The sequence below is a fragment of the Cryptomeria japonica genome, chromosome 7 (assembly GCF_030272615.1).
Source record: "Cryptomeria japonica chromosome 7, Sugi_1.0, whole genome shotgun sequence".
In the NCBI taxonomy this organism is placed as follows: domain Eukaryota; kingdom Viridiplantae; phylum Streptophyta; class Pinopsida; order Cupressales; family Cupressaceae; genus Cryptomeria; species Cryptomeria japonica.
The window spans coordinates 424,094,301-424,119,709 of record NC_081411.1 but is presented as its reverse complement, the minus strand read 5'-3'; the positions used below and the strand labels follow the sequence as shown (position 1 = coordinate 424,119,709).

General features: G+C 36.8%; 1 protein-coding gene across 5 annotated transcripts in view; it reads left to right on the top strand.

Moving 5' to 3' along the window:
* Positions 1–1,017: 1,017 nt before the first annotated feature.
* LOC131065617 (DNA topoisomerase 3-alpha) overlaps positions 1,018–25,409 on the top strand; it is a 242,746-nt gene continuing 218,354 nt past the window's right edge. For 2 of the 5 annotated variants that reach the window (XR_009111440.2, XM_058000180.2), the window contains exons 1-7: positions 1,019–2,090; positions 17,652–17,830; positions 17,945–18,017; positions 18,358–18,480; positions 18,597–18,718; positions 18,817–18,889; positions 19,020–19,136. Coding sequence is in view for 3 of the 5 variants with exons in the window: in XM_058000180.2 (XP_057856163.2) it covers positions 1,812–2,090; positions 17,652–17,830; positions 17,945–18,017; positions 18,358–18,480; positions 18,597–18,718; positions 18,817–18,889; positions 19,020–19,136 (966 nt within the window). In the remaining 2 variants the exon portion in view is untranslated. Of the gene's footprint in view, positions 2,091–17,651; positions 17,831–17,944; positions 18,018–18,357; positions 18,481–18,596; positions 18,719–18,816; positions 18,890–19,019; positions 19,137–25,409 lie in introns of those variants that run through there. The other 3 variants (XR_009111439.2, XM_058000179.2, XM_059209225.1) reach the window with 3 other exon arrangements.

Genomic DNA, 25,409 nt, shown 5'->3' with positions numbered 1-25,409 from the left:
GCCACAACCAACTAAATTCATTAATGTAGTTTGTTCCAACATCCAAATTTTCAAACTTGTGTAACACATTAAGTACATAAAATCCATTGCTAATCTAAAAAGTGTCCTAGTTAATATAGACTAAATCATCCAATAACATGTAACTATGAACTATTGATCTTGTTTGATTTCCATCTATCACTCGTGCAACTACCATGCAGATATCGCATCGATTATCACAATTTGTGATTGATCTCCTTACTATTATGTACATACAATGCATGCTTATCAATCATAGAACACTCATGGCACAATGCATGCCATTGCATGACCTTCCTTCTTCCACACACATGCTAAAGTTTAATCACAAAATTTGATGACTTGTAGGATTTCACTTTCCAACCGCATGCCCTTACATCAATAGGAAAATGAATATCACTATATCAAGTGCTAATCTTGCTAATGTAAGTCAATTGATATTTTGTGCTAGAGTGTAAGGTTTGAAGTGTTTTATTGATATGGATGGCAATTGATTGAATAAAGTTAAATTTTTATTGATATGCGATGTGATTGAATGATGCATATTCAAAATAGGAGAACCATGTTTTCAATGCTTTGTCAAAATATGCTTTTTATAATGATATTCTACATAATGTGCATATGTATTTGGATGAAAATTTAAAATATACACTCTAGATATATGAAATTAAAATTTTGACACTTCTCTAAATATGTAATAGTTAGATCCAAGGATTATCATATCTGAATTGTGAAATTTTGAATTTTAAAATAAAATGATAAATTGCAAGTTTACAATTTTATTAAAGCTTAATAGATTATTTAAACAAAAAAAATACTATTCTAAAAATAAAATAAGACATGACTGTTTAATAAACTAAATTTTAGATTAATAAATACATCAAATTGTATATGTACTAAATTAATACATTTTGTATCATCAACCCAAAATAATATTAAACAAACATAATATCAATCTATACTTACTTTAAACATTAAGATTGAGTGCATCTTACAAATATAATGTCCAATAAACTTCCATTTAAACTTCTGGGTTTGTTTCTTTGAAAGCATGTCTACCAGGGCAGTTGCAGCTATATCATCTGATAAAACTCCTATTTGCTTCATTCTGTGATGGATGTCCACACCCCGTTCCAAGGCTCCGATTTTGGTACAGGCAGAGGGGATGCTGCCAAAGATCGCAGATTCTTGATTTACACCCGCCAATTACATTTGATTTGAATGTTTATAGACTCTTTTCAACAAATGCATTTTGTGCATATCCTACAATCAGAGCATGCACGACACTACATTTCTTTGAGGCATTCTGTGAAAGAGTTTACGTGCCTTGTCTTTGCTTCCACATAGAACATACATGTTTACCAGAGCTTTTTGCCCTATTCCGAAGCTCCCATTATACCTTCTGCAGCAACCATTTGCATACCCAAAAATAACTGAATCGCCCTTCCGCAGGAAAATTACCCGCGATTCAGAATGATGCTGGCAGCATTAAATCGATTACGGTCATCCACCTATTTTCGCGCGGGAGCAGTTTAAATTTAAGAGTTAACAACGATAACCTCTTTGAACGGGAACGGACGGTGAAAGGGCAGGCCCACACCTGCCACCCTAAGCGGTCAATGTTTAGAGTGTGCTGGTTAAGCCCAGCCAAGAAGACATTCATGTACATAACAAAAAATGGCGGCAAATGACTAGACTAAGTGGACTGTCTTACATGGAGTAAATAACTGGGAGAGTGCAACATCTATATCGAATAGAGGTGGGAGAGGGAGAGGGAGAAGGAGAGGGAGAAGATGGAGATTAGGGTGCTGAATGTGGCGGAGAAGCCATCGGTGGCGAAGACTGTGGCGCAAATTCTGTCTCACAACAATTGCCAAACGAGGGATGGGCGCTCGCGTTACAACAAAATATTCGAATTCAAATACATGATAAACAACCAGCGTTGTCATATGCTTATGACATCTGTTACGGGACACCTCATGGAGCTTGATTTCCACGATCAATACAGAAAGTGGCATTCTTGTGACCCCACTGTTCTCTATACCGCGCCCGTAAGGAAATATGTTCCCCAGGTATCTTTTTTCAATTTACACTCTCTCTGAATTTTCTTTCTTTTGGGTGCCAATTGACAAGCTAAAGCTTTTGCTCAGATAAGAAGGGGGTATCAGTCCACAGCGGTTCAGACTGGTTTTTGACTCTTGTAGGTCGGATAGCTTGAAAAATGCATGCCTGAAAATTACTTTTACGAATAAAAAAATTGATATTAAAAAGAAAAACATAAGGTTGTATACATAGCATATAAAAAACGAAACTAAGGCCGGGAAAAGGTTATTCGTCATGGGCACTATAACTGGGACGAAAAATTCAAAAATGTTCTTAGTCAGTTAGAATATTTTCAGAAAAGTTATTGTCCATTCCTTTTAAGCTTTTAAATAAAGAAAATCTACATAAAGCTCATATATTCACCCAAATTTACAAGTATTCTTATTATATGTTATGTATCTCTTTGGAAACTAGCCACAATGTTATTTATTTTTTCACGATTGGAAGCATTTTTATATGATTCCGCACATATAAAAATATCCATTCCTTTAAATTTTCCATGTAGGAGTAGTCTGAGAGAGATTGGTGCATTGCAATGATCTCTAATATTGTTGTGGTTTCCAAAAAGGAATCTTGATGGCATTTTTTAAACGAATGAACTATTTAGTTTTGGCATGTGATCAATGGTTTGGTGTGTGCATAGATGATTATTTAGAGGCATATCAATGTTGTACGGGCATCCGAAAGTCTGCAAAGGGGCTTCTGTCAGGCATCAAGGGCTGGGCTGGATTTGGGGATTGTACTTGGGTCTTATTGATAAAAATAAATCTACAAACGAATTGCCCAGCCACTAGTATATATATTGTTGAAAAATCAACCTAGATTGTTTTAGCCTCAATATATTTATTGTAAATGAATGGTAAATTGTAGAGGCCTATTAGGGGGGCCTCTCCCCAATATAGTCATGGTAACACACTTTTGAGATAACCTTTTTTAGCTTAATTCTAATTTTATTACTAAAAAAATTGTATTCAGATTATCTTCCTTGGTGTGGGGGAATTACTTGAGGGTTGTTTTAGCTTGAGAAGATGTTAGAGAGCATCAATGCTCGAACAAAGAAATAATTATCGCTGACACCAATTGTGTTAAGCATGAGAGCTGTTCTTCACTGTATCTGACACAATTGACGTTCTTTGTGAGGAAAATATCATTATAGGGACATCATTTGACAGTCACTTTGATCCTTGACATCAGAAATGTGGGATGTCGTTGGTGTGTTTTGGAGAACGAGCATTGTTGTCCTTGAGCCGTTGTACTTGGAAGCAAATTTATGCTCTCATGGTCTTCATGTTGCCATTGTTGAAACTTGAAGCCTATAATACCTCTCATGTTATGAGAACAATTTGCTAAACACATACAGGCAATAGTTAATTATTAGATGTGAAATTTAGAAAATATTGGTTTAGCATGAAACTATTTAATGAAGATCAACATTGTCAGGCTAGGAAATGGATTTCAATAGTGAAATGGAAATCATCTTTAAGAAAACCCAAAATTGTATTCATTCAAATAAGACACAATGTACATGTTTATCAACAACGTATGTCCATTCAATTCATCTCCGTGATGACCATTCAGTTCATCTTTAGGATGACTGTATAGATTCTACAAAATAGTGAAAATACTTGTAACTGTAATTAACAATATAAAATATTATTATTACACTTATTTACTATGACCCAGGATTATGTAGATAATATTACATTCCCCTTAATTCACAGGGTTTATAGTGACACCAAGCAGAGGTTATTGCCACTTTCCAGATTTATAATGTTTCTCCTTTGCAGATTTAAGACATCCCTGATTAACTTTTGTACCATCTGTTGAATGCCACCCACATCCATGTTTGATGTGGAGGATTGGTATTGTGGCATTGGATTGGATTGTGTTTGGGGGGCGTTTAGTGGTTATTTGATGGCTCAAATGAGATGAGACACTTAATTGATTTCTGAGTGGATTGGTTTGATTCGTTGTATTGACTTGAGGAAGTCAGTTGTTTACATAAGGGAGTGCAGGCAATGTATGACTTGGCTGATTGGTGTGAAATTCATTGCCTGATTGGGATTAGAATCTTGCTTTGCTTGTATGCCTGATTTTGAAGCTGCTTTGGAACTCTTGGAACCAGACTAAGGAGCAGTGTGTGTTGAGTCAATGTCTGATTTAACAATGGTATTTGATCATATATTGTTGGCTATCCAAGGGAAGGGAGAGGTCCAACTCCAAATGCTTGAGGCATATGTTGTCTCTATACAGTAATGGCTTTTGTTTATGCATTTGACAAAGTTACTACAATGGGAAGACGACCTCTCACAAACATAGAAGTGAGAGGCTCAAGAGCCACCAAATATATTTGGGCAGCTGTAGCCTCTGCAGACTTGTATGGAATAGTTAACCTTGTGTATAGATGGTGAAATTTTGTGTTACACATTCTCAAAGGCTCGGTAGCCTCCCTTCTGCAAGTTGTAAATTGGTGTTAGACAATGAAGGGATCAATCGGAAGTCGAAAATGATTAAGAAATTGCCATGACCCCACCATAGAGAAGGATTTAAATGCTCAAGAAAATCATCTTATTTATAAGACTTCATGATTTTCTGAAGAAACTAATAATTATTGAGCCAGTGATTATCAGCAATTAAGGAACAGTGATGCTATTATTTTAGAAGGCGATTAATACAACAGCTACGATAATTAGTTTTATTACACACCAGTGATTGAAGTATCATTAAGAGATGTGATTAAATGACGAAACAATGGCAGCGATTGGTTATGAAGAAGCATCATTGAGAGTTTGTCTTTGAAGGGGTATGACCTTTTCTTAAAGGGCAGCAACTCCCCAAGGGTCGTCTCTCTTCATAGAGACATTAAGATATAAAATATGGAAGACCATGATGGAGGAAATCATCAAGGAAACCAATTCAATTAGCATCGGTGCTCATAAATAGCAGATCAGTTCAAAAGGTATCAGTGATAAGGTACATAGATCGATTAGATCAGAAATTACTATTCATTGCAGACAATGGCACTCTTGTTAATTTGTGGTATGCATGAGTATATGTTTGTTATTCATTCTTAGTATATGCAATGTGGATAAATGTTATCATATACATTTATGCTCTTTAATTATCTCTTACTAGATGTTAATAAACTTGTTATGCTTCTTAATTTATCCCCATAAGCATTCATACGAGAATGGAATGAAACATGTTAGGGAGAGGTGGTAGACATGGGTTCCCCTAAATCAAGTAGGCCACCCGAAGGGATGGAATCATTAAAGTGGATGATCTTGTAGCTTGTGGGCCAAGGGGCAAGTTGTCTTGGTTAGGCGCTGCGCACTCTTGGGCTTAATTAGGTTGAACAATCTTCCTCAATGACTTGGGTTGTCTCAAATTAAGTAGGCCACTTCAAGGGATGGAATCATCAAGGTGGATGTTCCTCTTGCTTGCGGGCCAAGGGGCGAGTTGTCTTGGTTAGATGTAGCGCGCTTTTGGGCTTAATCGGTCTGAACAATTCTTAGACCCCCTTTGTGGATTTCCTCTCCAAACCCTAAATATGATTAAGAATGGGAAATGGAACCATTGATGGTTATTGCATGATTTATCTAAATAGAATAAGATGCTTATTGTTTTGTATGCACTTATAATTGTTGATTGGATCCCTAACCTTAAATAGAAATAATTTGTCTTATGAATTATATTTCAAATATTATCTAACATGGTTTTAGGACCTAAACCAGGATTTATGTTGATAACTATATTTGCATTTCTTGTTTCAATCGAATTTGTGATTTTAGGGCAAGATCCAGGATCATCCCAAAAGGGGACATTACAGTTGGTATCAGATCATTGTTCTTGCTAGCCTGAGGACTGAAAGCTTGTTGATGCAACTTAGCCAAAGAGCTCGAATTGCCTTGGATAGAGAAAAGAAGAAACTTTTATCCGCTCATAACTCCACTCAAAACAATTCAATAAGCGAACAAATGGGAAACAAATTGAGGGCCTTCATGGAATGCAATGAACAAACAACTCAAGCTCTCATGGAGCAAAATGAGAGAACAACACAATTACTTCTCCAAGCCATCCGAAATATAAACAACAATAACGCTCAACCCAACCAAACCAATGGGAGGGATGCCAACTCTAATAATTTTGAAAATAATAGAACTCACAACTCCAAGGGTAACTAGCCCCTCCTTTATACCTAGAGAGGGCCAACTAGAGAAGAAGAAGAAATTAATGAACCAAATCATAACTCAGAGGAACTTGCCAAATAATTTTCAAGACATGGCCCTAAAATAAGAGAAACATTCCATTTAGAGAATTTTGTGAGGTAGGATCAAGAATTAACCCTAGAAGGGTAAGGGGTCAACCTAACAAAATCTTACATCATAAAGTAGGCAAAATAACTCTCCCAAATTTTGATGGGTTGGGAAAGGTGCTCACTCATGGATTCAAAAATTAGATACATACCTATCTTTTAACCCCACAATGGAAGAAGATGCCATCAAATTGTAATGTCCCTTTCCTAGATCACCTCATACATTGCCCTAAATTCACAAATCCAAAATGAGACAGAGAGAATAATGTAGTTAGAAATATAATTCTCATTCTGGATTAAGTTAAGATAATTTTGTTTTGGAATCCTACAACCAAGCTAGATAATAATGTAGATATAATTCATGAGATACATCCATTTCTAGGGCTAAGAAAATATATAATGCAAACTTGTTGTGACGAGTTCACACATCGCCCCATTGCCAATGGGGACCCCTACTTTTTTCGCTTTGTGGGGTTTTGCTTTCTAGGTGTTTAGGGTTGGTCTGTTAGCCTTTGCATTTTGAGTGTCGCCAGGGGATCAATAGGATGGTAGGCTTTGCTTGAGCCAGGGGAGTGTTGACGTGTATTTTGTACACTATCAAACATAGAATAAAATACCTAAAGGTACCTTATCCTCTCTTGAGTAAAGCCTCCGAATGCTGAAGATGTCGCGAAAAGGATCAATCGGGATGACTTCAAGGTTCTTGTATGTAGGGTCTCTACGTGTGGATAAGCTCTCTGTGGTATGATGTGATTTGCTGGAATCACAAGGGGACTTACATTTGATGATTGAACGTCTGATCTGCTTTGAATATTGCTGGAACACAGGCTCTTACTAGCTTTGATTTGGAAAAAAAAAGGAAAAAAGATGAGGGCGAAGAAAGGATCTAATCCTAACACTAAGAATGTAAGAGCAATGAATGATCTTTGATGGAATTCTAACTAAGTCTTGTTTTGACATCCCAGGACCATCTCCACAAGGTTAGTGCGATCTTCGAAGGAAAACTTTATGATGTTCAAATCATCACTGCAGGTATAGACACCATCGGGTTGATGCATATCAATGAAGAAGTGACAATTGAAGTTAAGCTTAAGCTGAATGATTCCAGTTGACTACACAAGGCAAGTTTGCAATCAACAAACTGCTAGTAGTATGGATATACGAATTCCACCATCAATCAAGCACATTTCTTCCACTCATCTAATAACATGAAATCAAACATGAGAAGTATAAAGACCATGCAAATTGTCGAATCGACCCATAAATTTCACCATTTCTTCAATGAAGTTACAAGTCTTTTACAACAACATCTTGGCAACAATCTTTGCCTTCTCTCTCTACTCTACTTTAATTGCTATTCTATCAACTAGCTAATCATCTTCTAACTACTCTCTATCTATCTTCTAACTGCTTCCAACTATATCTCTTATCTATCCCTTACAAAATGAAATGCCAGGGCTTATATAGTGCCCTCAATACAATTCGATGGCTTAGATCAATTCGAGATCAATGGCCAAGATTCAACAATGAAAACCCTAATTAGGGTTTGTTACAACCATTACATAACATTTAATGCTTGACCAATGAAATAATTGTATTGCTTGGACACATGTCCTCTCTGGAAAAATCGACCAATGGATAGCCGGGGTAGGTACATCGGAGTTTGTGGCACCTTCCATGAGTTAGGTACATTGAATCCGGACATGCTGAGGTGGACCACACTGACTGAAGAAGTGATGACTAGGATGCCACCTCGTCTGACACTTGTTTCTTGGTAGATATTCAACTTGATGTCGTTGAGAAGCTAGCTTTAATTAATTCATCTGGAACTATCTGCTTCTTCAACGAACCCTTGTTCTAACTTCTTGTGTCCTTGATGTGAAGGATGATTGATGTACCTCGCCTTGGAATACTGGATTGGAGAAGTCGCCCTTGATGACGTTAGTCCAAAGAAGGCCGTCCTTGTCGATGCTAGGCTGGAGGAGGTCGCCCTTGTCCTTGCTTGATTGTCCTTGATGAGAACCTGCCGACTTGTAGATCCTCTGGGCTTTGGAGTCGCCATTTTGATACCTACACAACATTTCAAAATTAGTAATATATCTTGAAATCTAAAAATTAAACTTTAAAAGGAAGATTCAAGATTTTAATTAGGAAACTTCATGATAAATCTTGAGTTATCATTTCCTAATTAACTACGCAATTTTCAAAACTTGAAGTTCAAAATTCAAAATTTCAACATTGGGACTAGGATGATCTCGCCATACCTCCACTTGAGAATTAATTCTAAAAAAAGATGCAAAAATAAGGTGAATTTGCTAGGCAAAATGTAGATCAAGACTCCCTTTAGCAAAATGCGCCTCCTTTAGTCTTCACAAGCATCAACTCCACCACCTTTAGTCTTCAACACTTGAGGAAAATTCGCTCCAAATAGGCCAGCTTTCGCACTTCTTTTTTTGCCCTCCAAATCGCACTTTGAAATAATGAGTGAATGATTTGGATAATGAAAAAAAACACACCCCAAATATATAGAGCGCTCACCATTTCATTTCCCATAGGCCGACTTGACAAAATAAGCCAAAAAATAAAATATAAAAAACACTAAGAAGAAGGCCGACTTGATAAATAAAGACAAAATAATGCCTTGTGCGCTCAACTTTTAATTTTTTTATTTCACAAAAATTAATTTTAAATGCCTTTATAATAGAAATTCGATTTTTTGAGGCCCAAAATTAATTTATTAAATGCCAATTTAATTAATCTTTTCAAATATTTCGAAGTTGATGATTTTGGCATTTCATGCGATTTGGAGGATATTAATGCCCAAGTAGAAAATAGTGAATGCCAATAACTTCGCTCTAGTCCCTTGGAGAGGGACAGGAGTGCCTTTTCACTTTTGAGCCTTGCATTCCTTGCTTTCACGTTCAAAACCTCATCCTTGGCGTCCAAAATGGCATTTTTATTTGGAACTTTGAGTTTAATTCACTTGATCTTTAGAAGGAGCGTGCCTTAGAACATTTTCGCCTTGGTCCCTTGGCGAGGGACAAGAGCGATTTTCTACTTTTGTCCTTGATCTTTATCTTTTAAATTGCCAATTCATGTTGTGGGGCTAGCAATGATCCCTTTCGTCCCTTCAGTGCATGTTCAACTCGTTTTTTGCAAGGCAAAATTGATGTTCTAGAGATTTTTGCCCTGGTCCTTCAGTGAAGGACAGGAGCGATTTTTGTATTTGGCCTAGGATCATCAAGTTTTTGGAGTCAAACCTTTGTTCATCATGATTTAGAAGACCTTTCCAATCTTGCTCAACTTTGCCTTAGCATAATCTCGGAGGGAAATTGTTGATTTTATAAAAATCGCCCTGGTCCTTTAGTGAGGGACAGGAGCGCCTATTGTCTTTTGGGTTGATTCCCTCCTTTGTGGCCCACTCAAGTTATATTCAACGAACAAACTATGCCTCCCTTGACCTCTTCAAATCGTAAAATCACTTTAATCTTGCAAGGACAGTGCAATTTTGAAATTCAAGCTCCGGTCCTTCAGTGAGGGACAGGAGCGAATTTTGTCTTCTAGGCCAAAATGCTTCACTTTTCACCATGAAATGTCTTGGCTAAGGAAGATATCATCTTGTTACACGACATGAATAAGAGTTCAAGTCTAAGAAAGGTCTAAAAATGTGTATATAAAGAAAATCGCTCTGGTCCCTTGGTGAGGGACAGGAGCGCTTTTACCTTTGTAGACAAAAACTCCATCATTTCATTGTCTTTGATCAAGTCTGGATGCTCTATCACGTTCATTTCGTCCTCCACCATGCCTTTGATGTTCCAATTTGACCAAACAAGGCCAGGGATGACTCAAATAAGCCTTTTCGTCCTGGACCCTTGGTGAGGGACAGGAGCGCTTTGCCTTGGTCCCTTGGAGAGGGACAGGAGCGAAATTCGCTCTGGATCCTCAGTGAAGGACAGGAGCAAAATTTGACTTTTTGAACTCTCTATCAGGATAATTTTTATGGAATATAACATTTAAGTATAAGTGACTTATACTTTAAGTTATATTCCATATATACTTTCAGGATGTTTGAGAGTGGTTTCAGACCTCCAGGAGTTATATTGCAAAATCTAGTTTTTTGAGGTTTTTCAGTTTCCAGACTTAGTCAGATTCAGGATCAGGACATTCCAGACTTAGCCAAATTTCAGGATTAGGACTTTCAGACTTAGCCAAATTTCAGGATCAGGACTTTCAGACTTAGCCAAATTTCAAGATTAGGACATCACTCAAGCCAGACTTGCTATCCTATTGATCTCCCCGACAGCACTCAAAATGCAAAGGCTAACTAACAAAACCCTAAAAGACCTAGAAAACAAACCCTAAAAAGCAAAAAAAGCAAGGGTCCCCATTTGCAATGGGGCGATGTGTGAAAACGTCACAACAGGGAGTCAGCAGGTGCTCCAGGTTAGGGTTTCTTTGAGAGTCTTCCTTAGGGCATGGTTTTGCTCTTGTTGCTAATTGTGTCTTGCTTTGTGAGTGGGTATCATTCTTGAAGGTCTGAGCTAGGTCGAGTTGGTGAGTGATGAAGTCTGGAATGTCATCCTGATCTTCAAATGCCTTGAAATTTGGCTAAGTCTGGAATGTCCCGATCTTGAAATTTGGCTAAGTCTGGAATGTCCTGATCTTGAAATTTGGCTAAGTCTGGAATGTCCTGATCCTGAAATTTGACTAAGTCTCGAAAACTGAAGAATCCTCCAAAAACTAGATTTTCCAATATAACTCCTGGAGGTCCGAAACCACTCTCAAACATCCTGGAAGTATATATGGAATATAGCTTAAAGTATAAGTTCTTTCTTATACTTAAATGTTATATTCCATAAAATGATCCTGACGGAGAGTCCAAAATGTCAAATTTCGCTCCTGACCCTTCCAAAGGGTCCAAAGCGAATTTCGCTCCTGACCCTTCCAAAGGGTCCAGAGCGGAATTCTCCATAAGACATTCTACTTTGACCAAAATCTAGAACTAATGCATTCCTAGGCTTGAATGAAGGCAAAAAGCACTTGTTTGAATGAAGAAATGCGAAAAAATGAAGTCAGGATCATGGCCTAAGGTGAATTTCGCTCCTGACCCTTCCAAAGGGTCCAGAGCGAAATTCATATTTCCTCTATTTTTCTCCTTAGCTTGACCAAGTTTGTAGACTTTTGAGGCATAATTGAGAAGGGTTGATTCAACTTTGCCTTGGAGAGGAGATTTTAGACTTTGGGATGATGGATTCTAGCCTGGGAGAGGAATTTCGCTCCTGACCCTTCCAAAGGGTCCAGAGCGAAAATCCTTATAACCCTCATTTTCCTTCCTTGTTTTGGATGGGCGTTGGTTTATTAGGCTTTGTGTGTGAGTCTTGATGTGTTCTTGCCTTGAGAAGTGTTTTGAAAAGTGAGGATCTTGTCCAAAAATAGGAATTTCACTCCTGACCCTTCCAAAGGGTCCAGAGCGAAATTCTTCATAAGCCTCATTTGCTCCCTTGTTTTAGATGCCAACCTTGTTCCATGGCGAATTTGGGAAGGAAATAACATGTCTCTGCCTTTTGAGGTGATGGAACATAGAAATGTGAAGGATTTTGGCCAAGATTAGGAATTTCGCTCCTGACCCTTCCAAAGGGTCCAGAGCGAAAATCCTTATGCACCTCAATTTGTCACTTGTCAAGACCAATTTCATAGTTCCTTAGGCATGTTTGGGGGATTTTTGACATGTTCTGACCTTAGGAGGTGAGTAAAGGTGGATGAGATGAAGATTTTAGCCAAGAATAGGAATTTCGCTCCTGACCCTTCCAAAGGGTCTAGAGCGAAATTCACTATAATCCTCATTTGCTACCTTGAATGGGCTTAAAACCTGGTTCCTCAAGTGGAAAGCAATCTATATTTGCCTCCAGGAGAAGATTGAAGTTTGAGAAATGAGCAATTAAAGCCTAAATCATGATTTTTGCTCCTGACCCTTCCAAAGGGTCTAGAGCGAAAATCAACCTAAGACTCATTTCTTGCCTTATTTGACCAAATTTTGATTCGCAAGGCATTTTGAAGGGAAGAGTAGACATGTTTGGACTTTGGAAATGTTTGAAAGCCTTGAAAAAATGAAGGATTCTAGCCAAGAAGGTGAATTTCGCTCTTGACCCTTCCAAAGGGTCCAGAGCGAAATTCCTTGCAAGCCTATTCTTTTGACCTTGTTTTGGCTTAAGACCTTATCCCTTGGGTGAAGGATGATGTTTAGTTACCTCTTGAGGTGATTTTGAGTTGGAAAAAGGAAGAATCAAGCCCAAATCATGATTTTTGCTCCTGACCCTTCCAAAGGGTCCAGAGCGAAAATCCTCCTAGACCTCATTTCCTTCCCTATTTGACCAAATTGTGATGTCCAAAGCATGTTGAAAGGGGAAATGGACATGATCTTGCCTTTGAGAGTGTTTGGAAGTTGTGAAAATGAAGGATTTTAGCCAGGAAAGGAAATTTCGCTTTTGACCCTTCCAAAGGGTCCAGAGCGAAATTCCTTATAAGCCTACTTTTTAACCTTTCTTGGACATGAAACCTTGTTCCTAGGGCAATGAAGGATGGGATTCTACCTTGCAAAGAAGTTTCAAGTTGAAAGAATGATGATTTTGGGTCAAGAATGAGATTTTCGCTCCTGACCCTTCCAAAGGGTCCAGAGTGAATTTTCTCAAAACCTCTCTTTGCTATCAATTTTTTGCTAGATCAAGTGTGGGCTAAGGTAAATTCAAGGAGAAGTTGCCCTTAAGAGTGACTTTAAGTTGCTAGAGACCATGAAAGATGAAGGAATTGAGCCTAGAAGTGATTTTCGCTCCTGACCCTTCCAAAGGGTCCAGAGCGAAAGTCCTTAAAAACATCTTTTTTCCAAATTTTGAGCAAGGCCAAGCTTGGACAAGGGTGTGAGAAGGCATTTGGATTGCCTTAGAAAGGATTTTGGTTGCCAAGAATGCAAATTTTAAAGCCTAATGGAAATTTCGCTCCTGACCCTTCCAAAGGGTCCAGAGCGAAATTTCTAAGATTCACCTTTTTCCTTGCAATTCAAGACAAGATTTTGGTTTTTATACCCCGGAGAGGAGTGAGACAAGATGTTCTATGCCTTGGAGGTGATTTGAAGTTGAAAGGATGACAAAATAGCCCTAAAACAAGATTTTCGCTCCTGACCCTTCCAAAGGGTCCAGAGCGAAAATCCTAAAATCTACCTATTCCTTTCAAATTTATGCTAAGCTATGCCTAGACCAAGGTAAAAGATGCCCTTGTGATTTCCCTTAAGTTGATGGTTGTCTCCAGAAGTGATGATTTTAGGCCAGAAGAGGAAATTTGCTCCTGACCCTTCCAAAGGGTCCGGGGCAAAAATTCTTCAATAACCTATTTTGCCTTGCAAAATCAAGATAAACTTGGGTTGGATGAGAGAAGAAAAGTGTTTCCTTGCCTTGTGAGGTGGATTGAAGTTGAAATGATGAAAAAAATGAGCTACAAACAAGAAATTCGCTCCTGACCCTTCCAAAGGGTCCAGAGCGAAAAACACTAAAACCATCCTTTTCTCCAAATTTTGTGCTAAGTTAGGCCTGGACTAGGGTGAGAAAAGCTATTTGGAATGCCTTGGAAAGATGTTTGACCTTCAAAAATGTGAATTTTGAGCTAAAGTTGGAATTTCGCTCCTGACCCTTCCAAAGGGTCCAGGGTGAAATTCTTATAGGGTCTGTTCTTGGAGAAAATCTTGGGCAAGTTTCATGTTGATATCTTTTCATTGATGATTTAAGTTGAAAATGCTATGTTGAAATGAATTTATCATGTGTCCTTAATCATCTTTTTGTTTGTCTTGCAGTTAAAGGTGACCTTCTCTAGTCCGGCATCAACAAGGACGACCTCTTCCAGTCCAGCATTTGAAGGAAAGGTACACCATCCATCCTGCACATCAAAGACAAACGAGGTTAAAGAAAGGGTCTGTTGAAGAAGCCAATAGTTTAAGACGAGTTAATTAAAGTTAGCTTCTAAACATCACCAAATTGAACATCAACCAGGTGTCGGACAAGGTGGCATCCCAGTCATCACTCCTCCAGTCGGGTTGGTCCACCTCAGCGTGTCCAGATTCAATGTACCTGACTCATGGGAGATGGCACAAACTTCGATGTACCTACCCCGGTTCTCCATTGGTCGAATATTCCAGAGAAGACGTGTCCAAATAATGCAATTATTTCATTGGCCAGAATTGAGTTTGTTGTAACAAACTCTAATTAGGGTTTCATTGTAAAATCTTGGCCATTGATCTCAAATTGATCTAAGCCATTGAGTTGTATTGTGGGCACTATATAAGCCCTGGCTCCTCATTTGTAAAGGCTAATAGTTAGTCAATAATAGCTAATAGTTAATAGTTAGTAATAGAGGCCATAATAGTAGAATAGCAATTAGAGTAGATTAAGAAGAGAAGGCAAGACATTGTTGCCTTAATTGTAAAGACTTCTTATCATTGAAGATATGGTGGAATATGTTGTTTCTTTGCAATGTGCATGGTCTCTTGTTGAATCTTCATTTTTGATGATAGATGATTAGTTTGAGTGAAGAAAATTGTTGAATGCACCTGTGTGGAATCTGCCTAGTCCATACCACTAGCCTCTTACTGATGGTAAGTGCGCCCTGCGTGGTCAACTGGCATAAAATGAGCTTAATCTTAAGTCGTTACACGTCTATTGTTCATGCATTATCTTGAACAGTGATCATTGTCAGATGGTGTACGATTTGAATGTATTGGAAGCATCCCTTAGAAGATCGCACTGAGTTGGTGTTGAATTGTTCAACCTGATGGTGAGATCCAGCCTAGTAGGACTCCACCTAGTCATTCATCCATCTTCTCGCATCCTAGATAGTAGAGTGGACTTCCTGAACCTTGCATCTTTTGCCATTTGTTTGTCTTCCAGTTAGTGAATAGGACTTGTGATTCCAGCAAATTAGACGTTTAGGTCATCGAGTGTAAGTCCCCTTGTGATTCCAGCAAAATCACATCATACCGCGAAGAGCTTATCCACGAGTAGAGATCCTACAAAGCAGAACCTTGGAGTTGCCTCGACTGATCCTTCGGCGAGATCTTCAGCAGTCGGGAACTTTATTCAAGAGAGGATAAGGTACCTTTAGGTATTTTATTCTATGTTTGGTCGTGTACAAAATACACATCAACAAAACCATTATGTGGGGGCTCAACCATAACGAGGGTTGAGATGGAAGACATGATAAGGTGCCCTAAATGTCCCCTACCCTAGGCCCAAAGATGGAAACTTCATCCCCCTTGGCCTCATGTGGTCCTTAATCATTCTCATGAGGTGGTGTACCTAGTGAGGCCTATACGCTGTTCCCCTTTATCATGCCATCCTTCTTTCCTCTTATGATTGAGGATTCCCCTTAGTTCATCTTAACAATTGATTAATATAGGGTTTGTAGGGGAGATTGCAATAGGGTGCCCTTAAAATGACCCTCTACCCTAGGTGCAAGAGTGGAAACTCTGCCCCCCTTGGCCCCATGGGGTCCTTAACCATCTCCATGAGGTGGTGTACCTAGTGATGGATACGTAGCCGTTCCCCCTCCTTGCATTCCCTTCCTTACCCCATATGATCAATTATTGTAAGTAGAAAATTATATCATTAAATGCATGTTAAATTTTAAACTTTCAGATCTGCATATAACTGCCATAATTATATACATTCATATTTACACATGATTGATATAAATACATATGCATAAGTAACGTAACTATTTCTGCATACCACAATAATTTAATATATCATTTCACAGATTGGCCTGCTGCATATATGAGAAGTTCTGCTATTGTTTGATGCTTTGTATTGAACTCAGAATCTGAATTTCTATTCCCTCGTATTCATATTAATTGATTACTCTTTATATATCTTCGTATCTCATTGAGGAGACACATCTCCTTGGAAAGAGATATCCCTTTAAAGGGTCATGTCTCTTCATTTCTGTCTTATAATTTAAATCAGCTCTGCACTTCTGATTGTAGATTCAAGTTGCTGTTTCAAATGAAGTTCTCTTCTCCCTTTTACACTTCATGTTTGAGGGAGTCACAAACTTTTCATTTCATGCCTTTTGACCATTTATTAAACTTAACTAAATTTTAATTATTTTAATTTTATTTTTATAGTTTAATTTTTGTTCTTTTATATTTTATTTTATATTTTTTATAGTTTAATTTTTATTCTTTTATTCTAAGTTGCCGAATCGGGTACAGGAACATGTATGTGGTGTTAATTCTTGTAACGTCGGTCGTACCATTTCCGATACATGAATTAATTATATGTTAACATAGTAGTTTTAAGCTCATGTAATAAGGTTTATGAATGCATATATTCATGAACATGTCTGATAATTATGACAAATATTGCATAAAAATTACTGAGTCAATTAGTACCTTAGATGTATCATGCAAATGATAGAGAAGGAAAGGTACAAGTCTATGTTGCAAGAAAATAGAGCCACTTCTAAATGCATGATTTATTTCTATTATTGCAGACCACAGTAGAGATAAACAACAATAAACAATTGTAAAGTATATATATCATTGATATTTGTACAAAGTGATTGATTATTAAATGAGGTCATATATATCAGATCATGTTCTCAAAATGAGGTCACATCGTTATCTATGAAATTGTTCTTTTATCTATGCTTAATATGTTGGTTTGCAGTTGTATTAGATGCTTTAATTTTGTATGGCAGTGATCACCTTGGTGGTTATTCCTATGCTTTTGGGATTAAGTCTGTTGTGTTCAACTTAATATTCTTTCTTAAAGATGAATTTAATATTCTTTTTTAATGATGATTTTTCTTTCACAAGTTCAACCTTATAAGGGCCTACTAGTTTGGATACTGTATATCTTCTGAAGGCACACATGATGCACTACCACAGATTTGTTTTTTCCAGGCTCTTATTTTTTACTCCAAATATTTAGGAATCTTATTGGTGTTGTACTTTTTTCATGTTTGAATTTAAACAAACATGGCATAATACTGCAGCAACTTTCTACACAATATGTTTGGTTATTAGTCAGTAACGTTGATATTTACCAGAAACCAGTCATAGGTTTTTGACATTTTCTCTTTACCTCTTACTTCTGTATGTAACTGAAAGCCATTATGCTTTTGTCGAGAAGCTTCTCAATTTGTAAACATTTGATATGCACATGAAATTCAGGAGAAACAAGAGCTGAAGATGACCTTAGAAGAGGAGGCCAGGAGATGCCAATGGCTTGTTTTATGGCTTGATTGTGATATGGAAGGAGAGAACATTGCATTTGAGGTCATAGATGTGTGTCAGGCTTCTAATCCTCATCTTCATATACGGAGAGCTCACTTTTCAGCTTTGATTGAAAGGTATTACCTTTTCATGATGCCAGAGATCATTTATCGCATAAGTCTATGAGCACTCACTAGGAATCTCTTTTTAATTGCATTTTTTTCTTTCTAAAAGTACATTGTTTGTGATAGAGATATTCATGAAGCTGTGCAAAGGTTGGGCCAACCAAATCGTTTCTTTACTGATGCAGTTGATGCCAGACAGGTTTCAATCTTCCAAACAATTGCCAGCCTGGTGTGATCGTATCTTTTCTTGCTGAAGTGATTTATTCAATCTAGGGAGATGTATACATTGTCTGACATGTTGAAGTAACTTTTGTCTACTTGGTAGTTGACAGCAAGTTTGTGCATCGATGATTGTATTAGAATCTAGATTTTCAGCTGCATTCTGAATCTTACCCACAATGCAATTTTACTGCTTTCTTGCTGAAAGCTGGGACAATTAATACATTGGATTCTTAGTTTCAATGCTTATTTTTGGCTTCTCTTATTCTCCTCTATGATTTCCTGAGACATTTACTTTTAGAATGGATAATTTATTACAGGAAATTGATCTTCGGATTGGTGCCTCCTTCACACGGTTTCAAACTATGTTATTGCAAGATGCTTTTTTGCTTCCTTCTTCCGAGGACGAGAGAAAACTTGTCTTAAGTTATGGACCTTGCCAGGTTTGTTTATTGTACTTGATGTAGTGCATTTTAGAAATGCTTTCACCAAACTCCATGCTCATCTGAGAAGAATGCTTAGGTGCTCTATTGTTTCTTATTAATTTTGGCTGTCACAGTTTCCAACTCTTGGTTTTGTTGTTGAGAGATATTGGGAAATACAAGCACATGAGCCAGAAGAATACTGGACAATAAATTGTTCTCATACCTCAGAGGATAGCACAGCAACATTTAATTGGGCGTATGAACTGCAACTATTATTTTGATTTCTTCATAGAGTGCCTATTATCCTTTGGTAAAACATGAATTCCTTTTTCTTCTTGAAATTTTCTTTGACAGGCGGGGGCATCTGTTCGATTATGCATGTGCTGTAATAATTTATGAAATGTGTGTGGAGGAACCCACTGCAACTGTGAGTACCTTTTTATTGGTTTTTACGTATGTGGTTGTTGTCAGCCATCTACATTGATATTTTCATGTTATGTTGTCCAACTAACAATTTGAGAATTCTAGGTTATGGATTGGTTCTCTCATGCTTACAGGTTACAAATGTAATTCATCAAGAGCGGCGGAAATATCCACCTTATCCACTAAGCACCATTGAATTACAAAAACGTGCTTCCCATTACTTCCGTATGAGTTCAGAACGTACCATGAAGGTGAAGCAACAATACCCATGCATGGAGTTGTCCCATATGTTTGTGGTAGTTTTTATAAAATTCTCATGGCTCTAAATCCCAAGTCTACAATATAACGTCATTTTCCACCTAGATTTGGAAAAAAAGGGTAGATTAATATCTATAAATAACCAAATTTCAAATTTAGTCAATACAATTTGCCATTTTCTACAGACCTCTAAGCAAAGTGATCAATCACATGGTAAATAGTAGACAAGTTTTCTGCTAACTAAACTAGTATATTATATGACATGCTTTGAATGTTTAAGGGTTTACAATGTGTGCACATATTCTTTTTTATATTGTGGCACATGCTAAAATATTCTTAGGACAACCTCTATAACAACAATACCAGAAAAGCAATAAATACAATCCAACAATACTATTGTTTCCATGGATGAAGCTAAATAAAAATGCTTTGAATGCACCGACTTAAAAAACGTTCACAGCATACATAGAAAGACCTACATCAATGACAAAGACATTGGCAGACTGTACAATGAGATGGATGACCAGTGTTGATGTGATCAAGCTGACATTCATGATAATCTGTGATGAGGGTTTCAATCAACCCTTAGCCATCAACCAACTTGTCATGATTTTCACATGCAATCTTTGGTCATTAATTCCGTCACTAACATCGTTGCCATAGCCTGCAACTCACAGTTCAAAGATGTTCACGGTGGCTTGATTTGAAGCCAAAGTAACATTCCTCCTTTGATGGATCATTGTTGTGAGGCATACATGCCACCACCATGCCACCATTGGCCTGAACAAGAATTGTTTTTTGTCTCCTAGCTTTCTGATCTGAACTAGCCCTGCAATAAACATTTCACAATATCATGCTGGAACTTGCAGCATCTCTTTCTTTGTAAGCCTGTTAATCACTCCAATCGGATTAACCAGGAATTCATCATTTTGTTCAATTTTCACCTCCCACAGTAAGTTGGAGACGGGCAGATCCCACATATTAAACATACTTTCTAAGCATCATCCTTAGACTTCCTTGGTCATATAAAACTCCAGTGCCCCACTGAAAATTGATTAGGCAGCTAAGGAGGAGGTTTTTGTGAGAATTCATGAAAGATCCTCAATTCAATTCTAACCAAATCTCATCCAAAGCAACTGTTTGTTTTGCTGATAAGGTCTTTGGCCAGCGTATTTTAAGTAGGGGTTTGACAGATTTCTTTGTTTTGTTTGGGTTTTTGAGAGTTTTTGAATAATGTTTTGAATGCTAAGTGAAGAAATAGCTGATACAAGGTAGAATAATGGATAACACATTAAGAAGACAATTAAGGTAACTTTCTTTCACTTAAAAAGACCAATGTACATACCTTTAACTGAGCATAAAGGTCTGATACAAATTTCCAGCAGATAGAATATAAAAAAGAGCTCTAATATTAGCTTCAAACTCCAATTACAACCTAGGGCTTGATGCCCTTCTTCCCAAAATGGAGCGGCTGGTTGAGAATAAGCTGGAAATGAGTGATATTGACCTCAAAAAGGTCTCCCCTGCAATTAATTGAAGAAAACCTGCCCTCACATTGATAATTCTGCACCCAAAACCCCAAAGAAGGCTGCCAACTGCACAATGAAGCTGGATATTGATGTAACCTGTCCCCAAGAGAGATGGGTTTTCGTCCAAATCTCCGAATTCTTCCAGAAGTTTGCATTCTTGGAAGCTCCAAGCTGCTGAAACCCTCAAGCAAGCTGCTGATCTAAAAATTGGAAGCATAAGAATGAATCCAAATGATAGGCAAAATGCTTTTTTATCTATTTTGTGGTTACTATTTGGCCTTAAAATCATAAAATATCTTTGAGGGTCTAATTCTCATTGTGAACTTGGCCCCCTTTTAAAAAACAACTTAAGTTACTAGGATGGGGGGCACTTTTCACTATTCCTCTTATGTTTCTCTATTATTATTCACTTTTCACTATTTACATAAGGCCAACTTTAATATTTCAATTTTAATAATGGTTTCACCCCAAAACTCCAAACTGAAAGGCTCATAAAGCTCCCTACCGAGCTCCACAACCTTTGTTTGGGTCTCCCAAACCACCGTGCTGACCTACGGGACCCCGATGATAGGCCAATCCCTGCTCAACTGCCTGCCACCTAGGAAGGGAATATTACAATTCAACATGGAGAGCAGTTTTGAGTTTGTAATAAATTTTTGCCTAACCATAGATGACTACGCAAATGAGTCCCATAGGAATGCCACATTCCTACCTCCATACATTTTGTACCATCGAGCACTAAATGAGCACAAGTGCTGCCAGGCATTTAGACCATCAACCTGATCTGTGGCACATATAGTTCAGATTTGTCCTTGGTCTTGTACAGATAAATCTGCAATTTTAGGAATTTTGAAGTTTGGAAGCAAATATAAAGTAAGATTGGTGACACAAAATGACTTTCTTATGTCCAAATTGGGCAAATAAAGAGTAGATGGTAAGTGGGAGACAGTCAGAAAAATATTTGGATTGGTTAAGCTTTGGCTTCATGCCCATTCATGGACCAGTGCGATCTGGTGGGAAAGAAGGCCAGATAGTAGAGGGACAATTTGATTGGATTTAATTATAATGTTTACAATAATAGCACTCCTCTTTCTTACCATGTTCTGCTGTATAAACTATTTTTTCTTGGTCAATAAGTATTTGAATGTTCTGCAAAATGACATTCACTATCTGTAAACGGTCACATGAAATCTCAAACAAAGTGCCTATATTTTAAATGAAATATTTATATATTCCTCACGTCCTCCTTTGAGAGGGTTGGAAAAATATGGATGTGGAGAGGGGACACTTAAGAGGTCGACAACATTGGGGATGGTCACACAAAAAAAGTTGACAAATAAAAAGATATTAAAAATTTAATTACAAAATAAAATAATTAAAAAATAATGTCACTATGACAATATTGATTGAATAGGAATGGTAGTTATCAACTAATATAATAAAAAAAATTGCCTTGTTAATGACACTAAAAGTCTAACAGTAAGATTATCTACAAATTTTAACAGCAATTGTCAACTAATAGAACTAACTACTAACATCAAATTTCAATATTCAGGACAATTTCTAAAAAACAACTACTAGTATCAATTGTTTAATTAGCTTAAAGAATAAATTAGTTTTATGGTATACTTAACAAATATTAATTCACAAGCTAATGAGAGATGTAATTGTGTCAACTAACTATAGTAATTTATAATTATTTATGTAAAATATTTTGATTAATAGGCTGTTCTCTTAGAGCTTGATACAAATCAAATATGAGTTGCATAGCCATGGGGAGAGAGTCTGATTGATTAAATTACATATGAATTTCTGGGGGCAAGTAATAGGGGATTAGAGGATGTATATGATGGGGACATTCCTAAATCACCTCTTGTAGAGGGGATAGCTTGAGTATGTCCTCGTACCCTCATCCCTTAAGGGACTTGTTTCTTAAGGAATTGATCTCTGGGGTCAAATCCTTGTAGAATGGATAATATTTTCTAAATAAATCTGATCAAATTTCTTTGTATGTTATGGAAACCCAAAATTTTCATGAAATTCAAAGGTATGGTATCTTTCAACAATGCATAAAAGTAAATTATAGAAGAAATTAACACTCACAATTTGATGGAGAGAGCAAATGAGTAAACTAAACTGTAGAAGATATGCTTTATCTCTTGTAACAATGAAAAAATCACTTTGTATGGAACTTAATGTATTGTAAAAGCAAAACTTGAACAAATCTGAACAAAATTGATATTACAAGAATTGTTGAACAAAATTAAGATTTTATTATAATAAAGTGTGTATATAGAGAGTGCCTTCTCCTGAGGAGAAATATAAGCTTTGATATTTGAATTCTTAATTCAAATTTACCTATTTTATAGCTTTGTGATAATAAATTTGAAAACATACCAAAAACAATGAATATGAATTCTTGGTGAGAACTAAAATTCAATCTACTTGGCAGTGACTTGTGCCATCCTTGGAAGTTGACATGGGAACTCAAAGGACAAACTTATTAAACAAATTGAAAATAGTTGGAATAATTTATTTTTGGTATTGCCACTTGTTTGGGGTCATAACTCGTAGATTAATTTTGACATGTATGGCAAAGCTTTATCGTGAATTATTTTTTTGACACCCTAAAGGAATGCTCCACAACTATATTTTTTTGAAATTTTCAATAGCTGTCACTTTGATTACCTAAATTGTGCCTTAAGGCTTAGATCATTTGTCCCTTCTTAAGAAGCAATGGGCCTCAATGCTCCCAGTGTCTGTACCAATGAGGGAATTTTCGCTAAATTTGGTTCTTGGTGAACCATTTTCCATGACGTGCAAATTGTCTTGCCTTAACCATCTGATAGGGTGGAATCTGCTGATTCTTCATTTCTTCGATAACCATATAGATAATCTAATATAGTCACTGGCGTGGAGGGTTTAGCTCTATGCTTTATAGCTGCTCAACAATATTTGATTTGTCCAAGAGCAGTGGAAATATGGGTAAGAAGTTATTCTCTATTGAATACTGGATGCAACTAGAAGTAGGGATGCAACTAGAATTAGGGTTGCAAGTTGAGCTCAAATACATTATGACCAACGTGCTTGATGATTTTGTAAGGTCCTAATTGTAGAGATCTCGGTTTCTTGTTTGGACCGTTGAGTTGCTTTTTTTAGAGATGCATCCCTACTTTGTTTCCCACCTTAAACTGATTAGGAACATGATGCTGATCATAATGTTGCCAATTTTGTTTTTATTGTTGACTGCAAAATCTTGGAAATTTTTTTGGCAGTTATGTCAAATGGATTCAACAAACTTGGTTTATTATCCACAGTAGCATTACACTCTAAGAACTTGTGATTAATCACAAACAATCACCATCTGCTTCATTTATTGTGCCGTTTCCTAAGTTTTCCAAAAAGTGGTTCTGATTTTTTTTAATGTATACTGCTCCTTTTTTGGCTCATTTTTACACTTACGAGAAGAAAAATAAAAGCATGGGAAGATAGGAAATTTTCAAGTTATTGTCAAGGTTAGGGCATTCTATTTGAGTTAAAATTTCAAAACTAAAGAGGGTATTTTCCTAAAATACTTAGCTATTTTTGATGATGATAGCGCTTGCTTTCTATTTTAGGACCAACCATTTGTATGTTTCATAAACCCTCTTGGGTAAAAGGAAAATAATTATTTTTAAAAATCATACTTTTCCGAAGTTTTTAATGCATTATGTTTATTTCTAATTTCTATGCACTATATTTCACATACAAAATATAAATAATTTTTTTGTCTGATTTTAATGAATCTTTCTCTATAATTGAGCAAAAGCGAGTTTAGTAGTGTACCCTATCTCTATCTGCTGACCTCCCAGCAGAGATAATATTCATTTTTATCCACTTGAGAGTTTTTGTTGAGTTTTTTTTTGTTTGAAACCCTGATAATTGAATTCCATTTACATATTTTCCATGTAGTTGAAATGGAATGCTATTGTAGTACCATCCAATCTCTTTTTCATATGGGGTGAGGCCTCTTCCAATATGGCATATAGTGCTACATCGATGGTTGTCAATGGTTGAAACTTGAGGTAGACCTAAATTGGGCTATGTTGTGTGCAGTCATGAAGGGCTCAAGGATAGTTGTGTTGTCTTGATGCATGCTTTGTGACACTTGCCAACATAGAATACAATACCAAGTATTCTATACTCTCTTGAACAAGAAAACCTCGAGTGCTAGACAATGTGATAAAAAAAAGGCAACACCAAGGTTTACAATGCTAACAATGCGACTTTACTATGGATAAACTTAGTGAATGATGTGATTTGCTATTATCATAAAGGGACTTATGCTTCGCTGGAACTGGAATTTGAATACTAAATTGATTTGAACTTAAAATAAAAAAGACAAAAAGATAAGGTTTAGAGAATTTAATCTAAGACTTCTGGACAATGATAATCAAAATTGCTTAGATAGATGGATTCCATAAATCAAGCTTTGCTTCTCCATGAGGAAATGACTACACAAAACTAATGCAATCTCCAAAGGTAACAAAAGATTTTCATATTGTAAACATCCATCCAAATACCCAAAACTGGTGCAATCCAAATGAATATCCACAATTGAACTAGTGCTAAATTAGGTTTAGACTAACCATACACTGCAATTTGCAATCAACAAACTACAAATGGTATGAACCAGGATTCCATCAAATATCATCACATTTCTCGATTAGAATCAATGAACTTCAACTAAAACTTGAG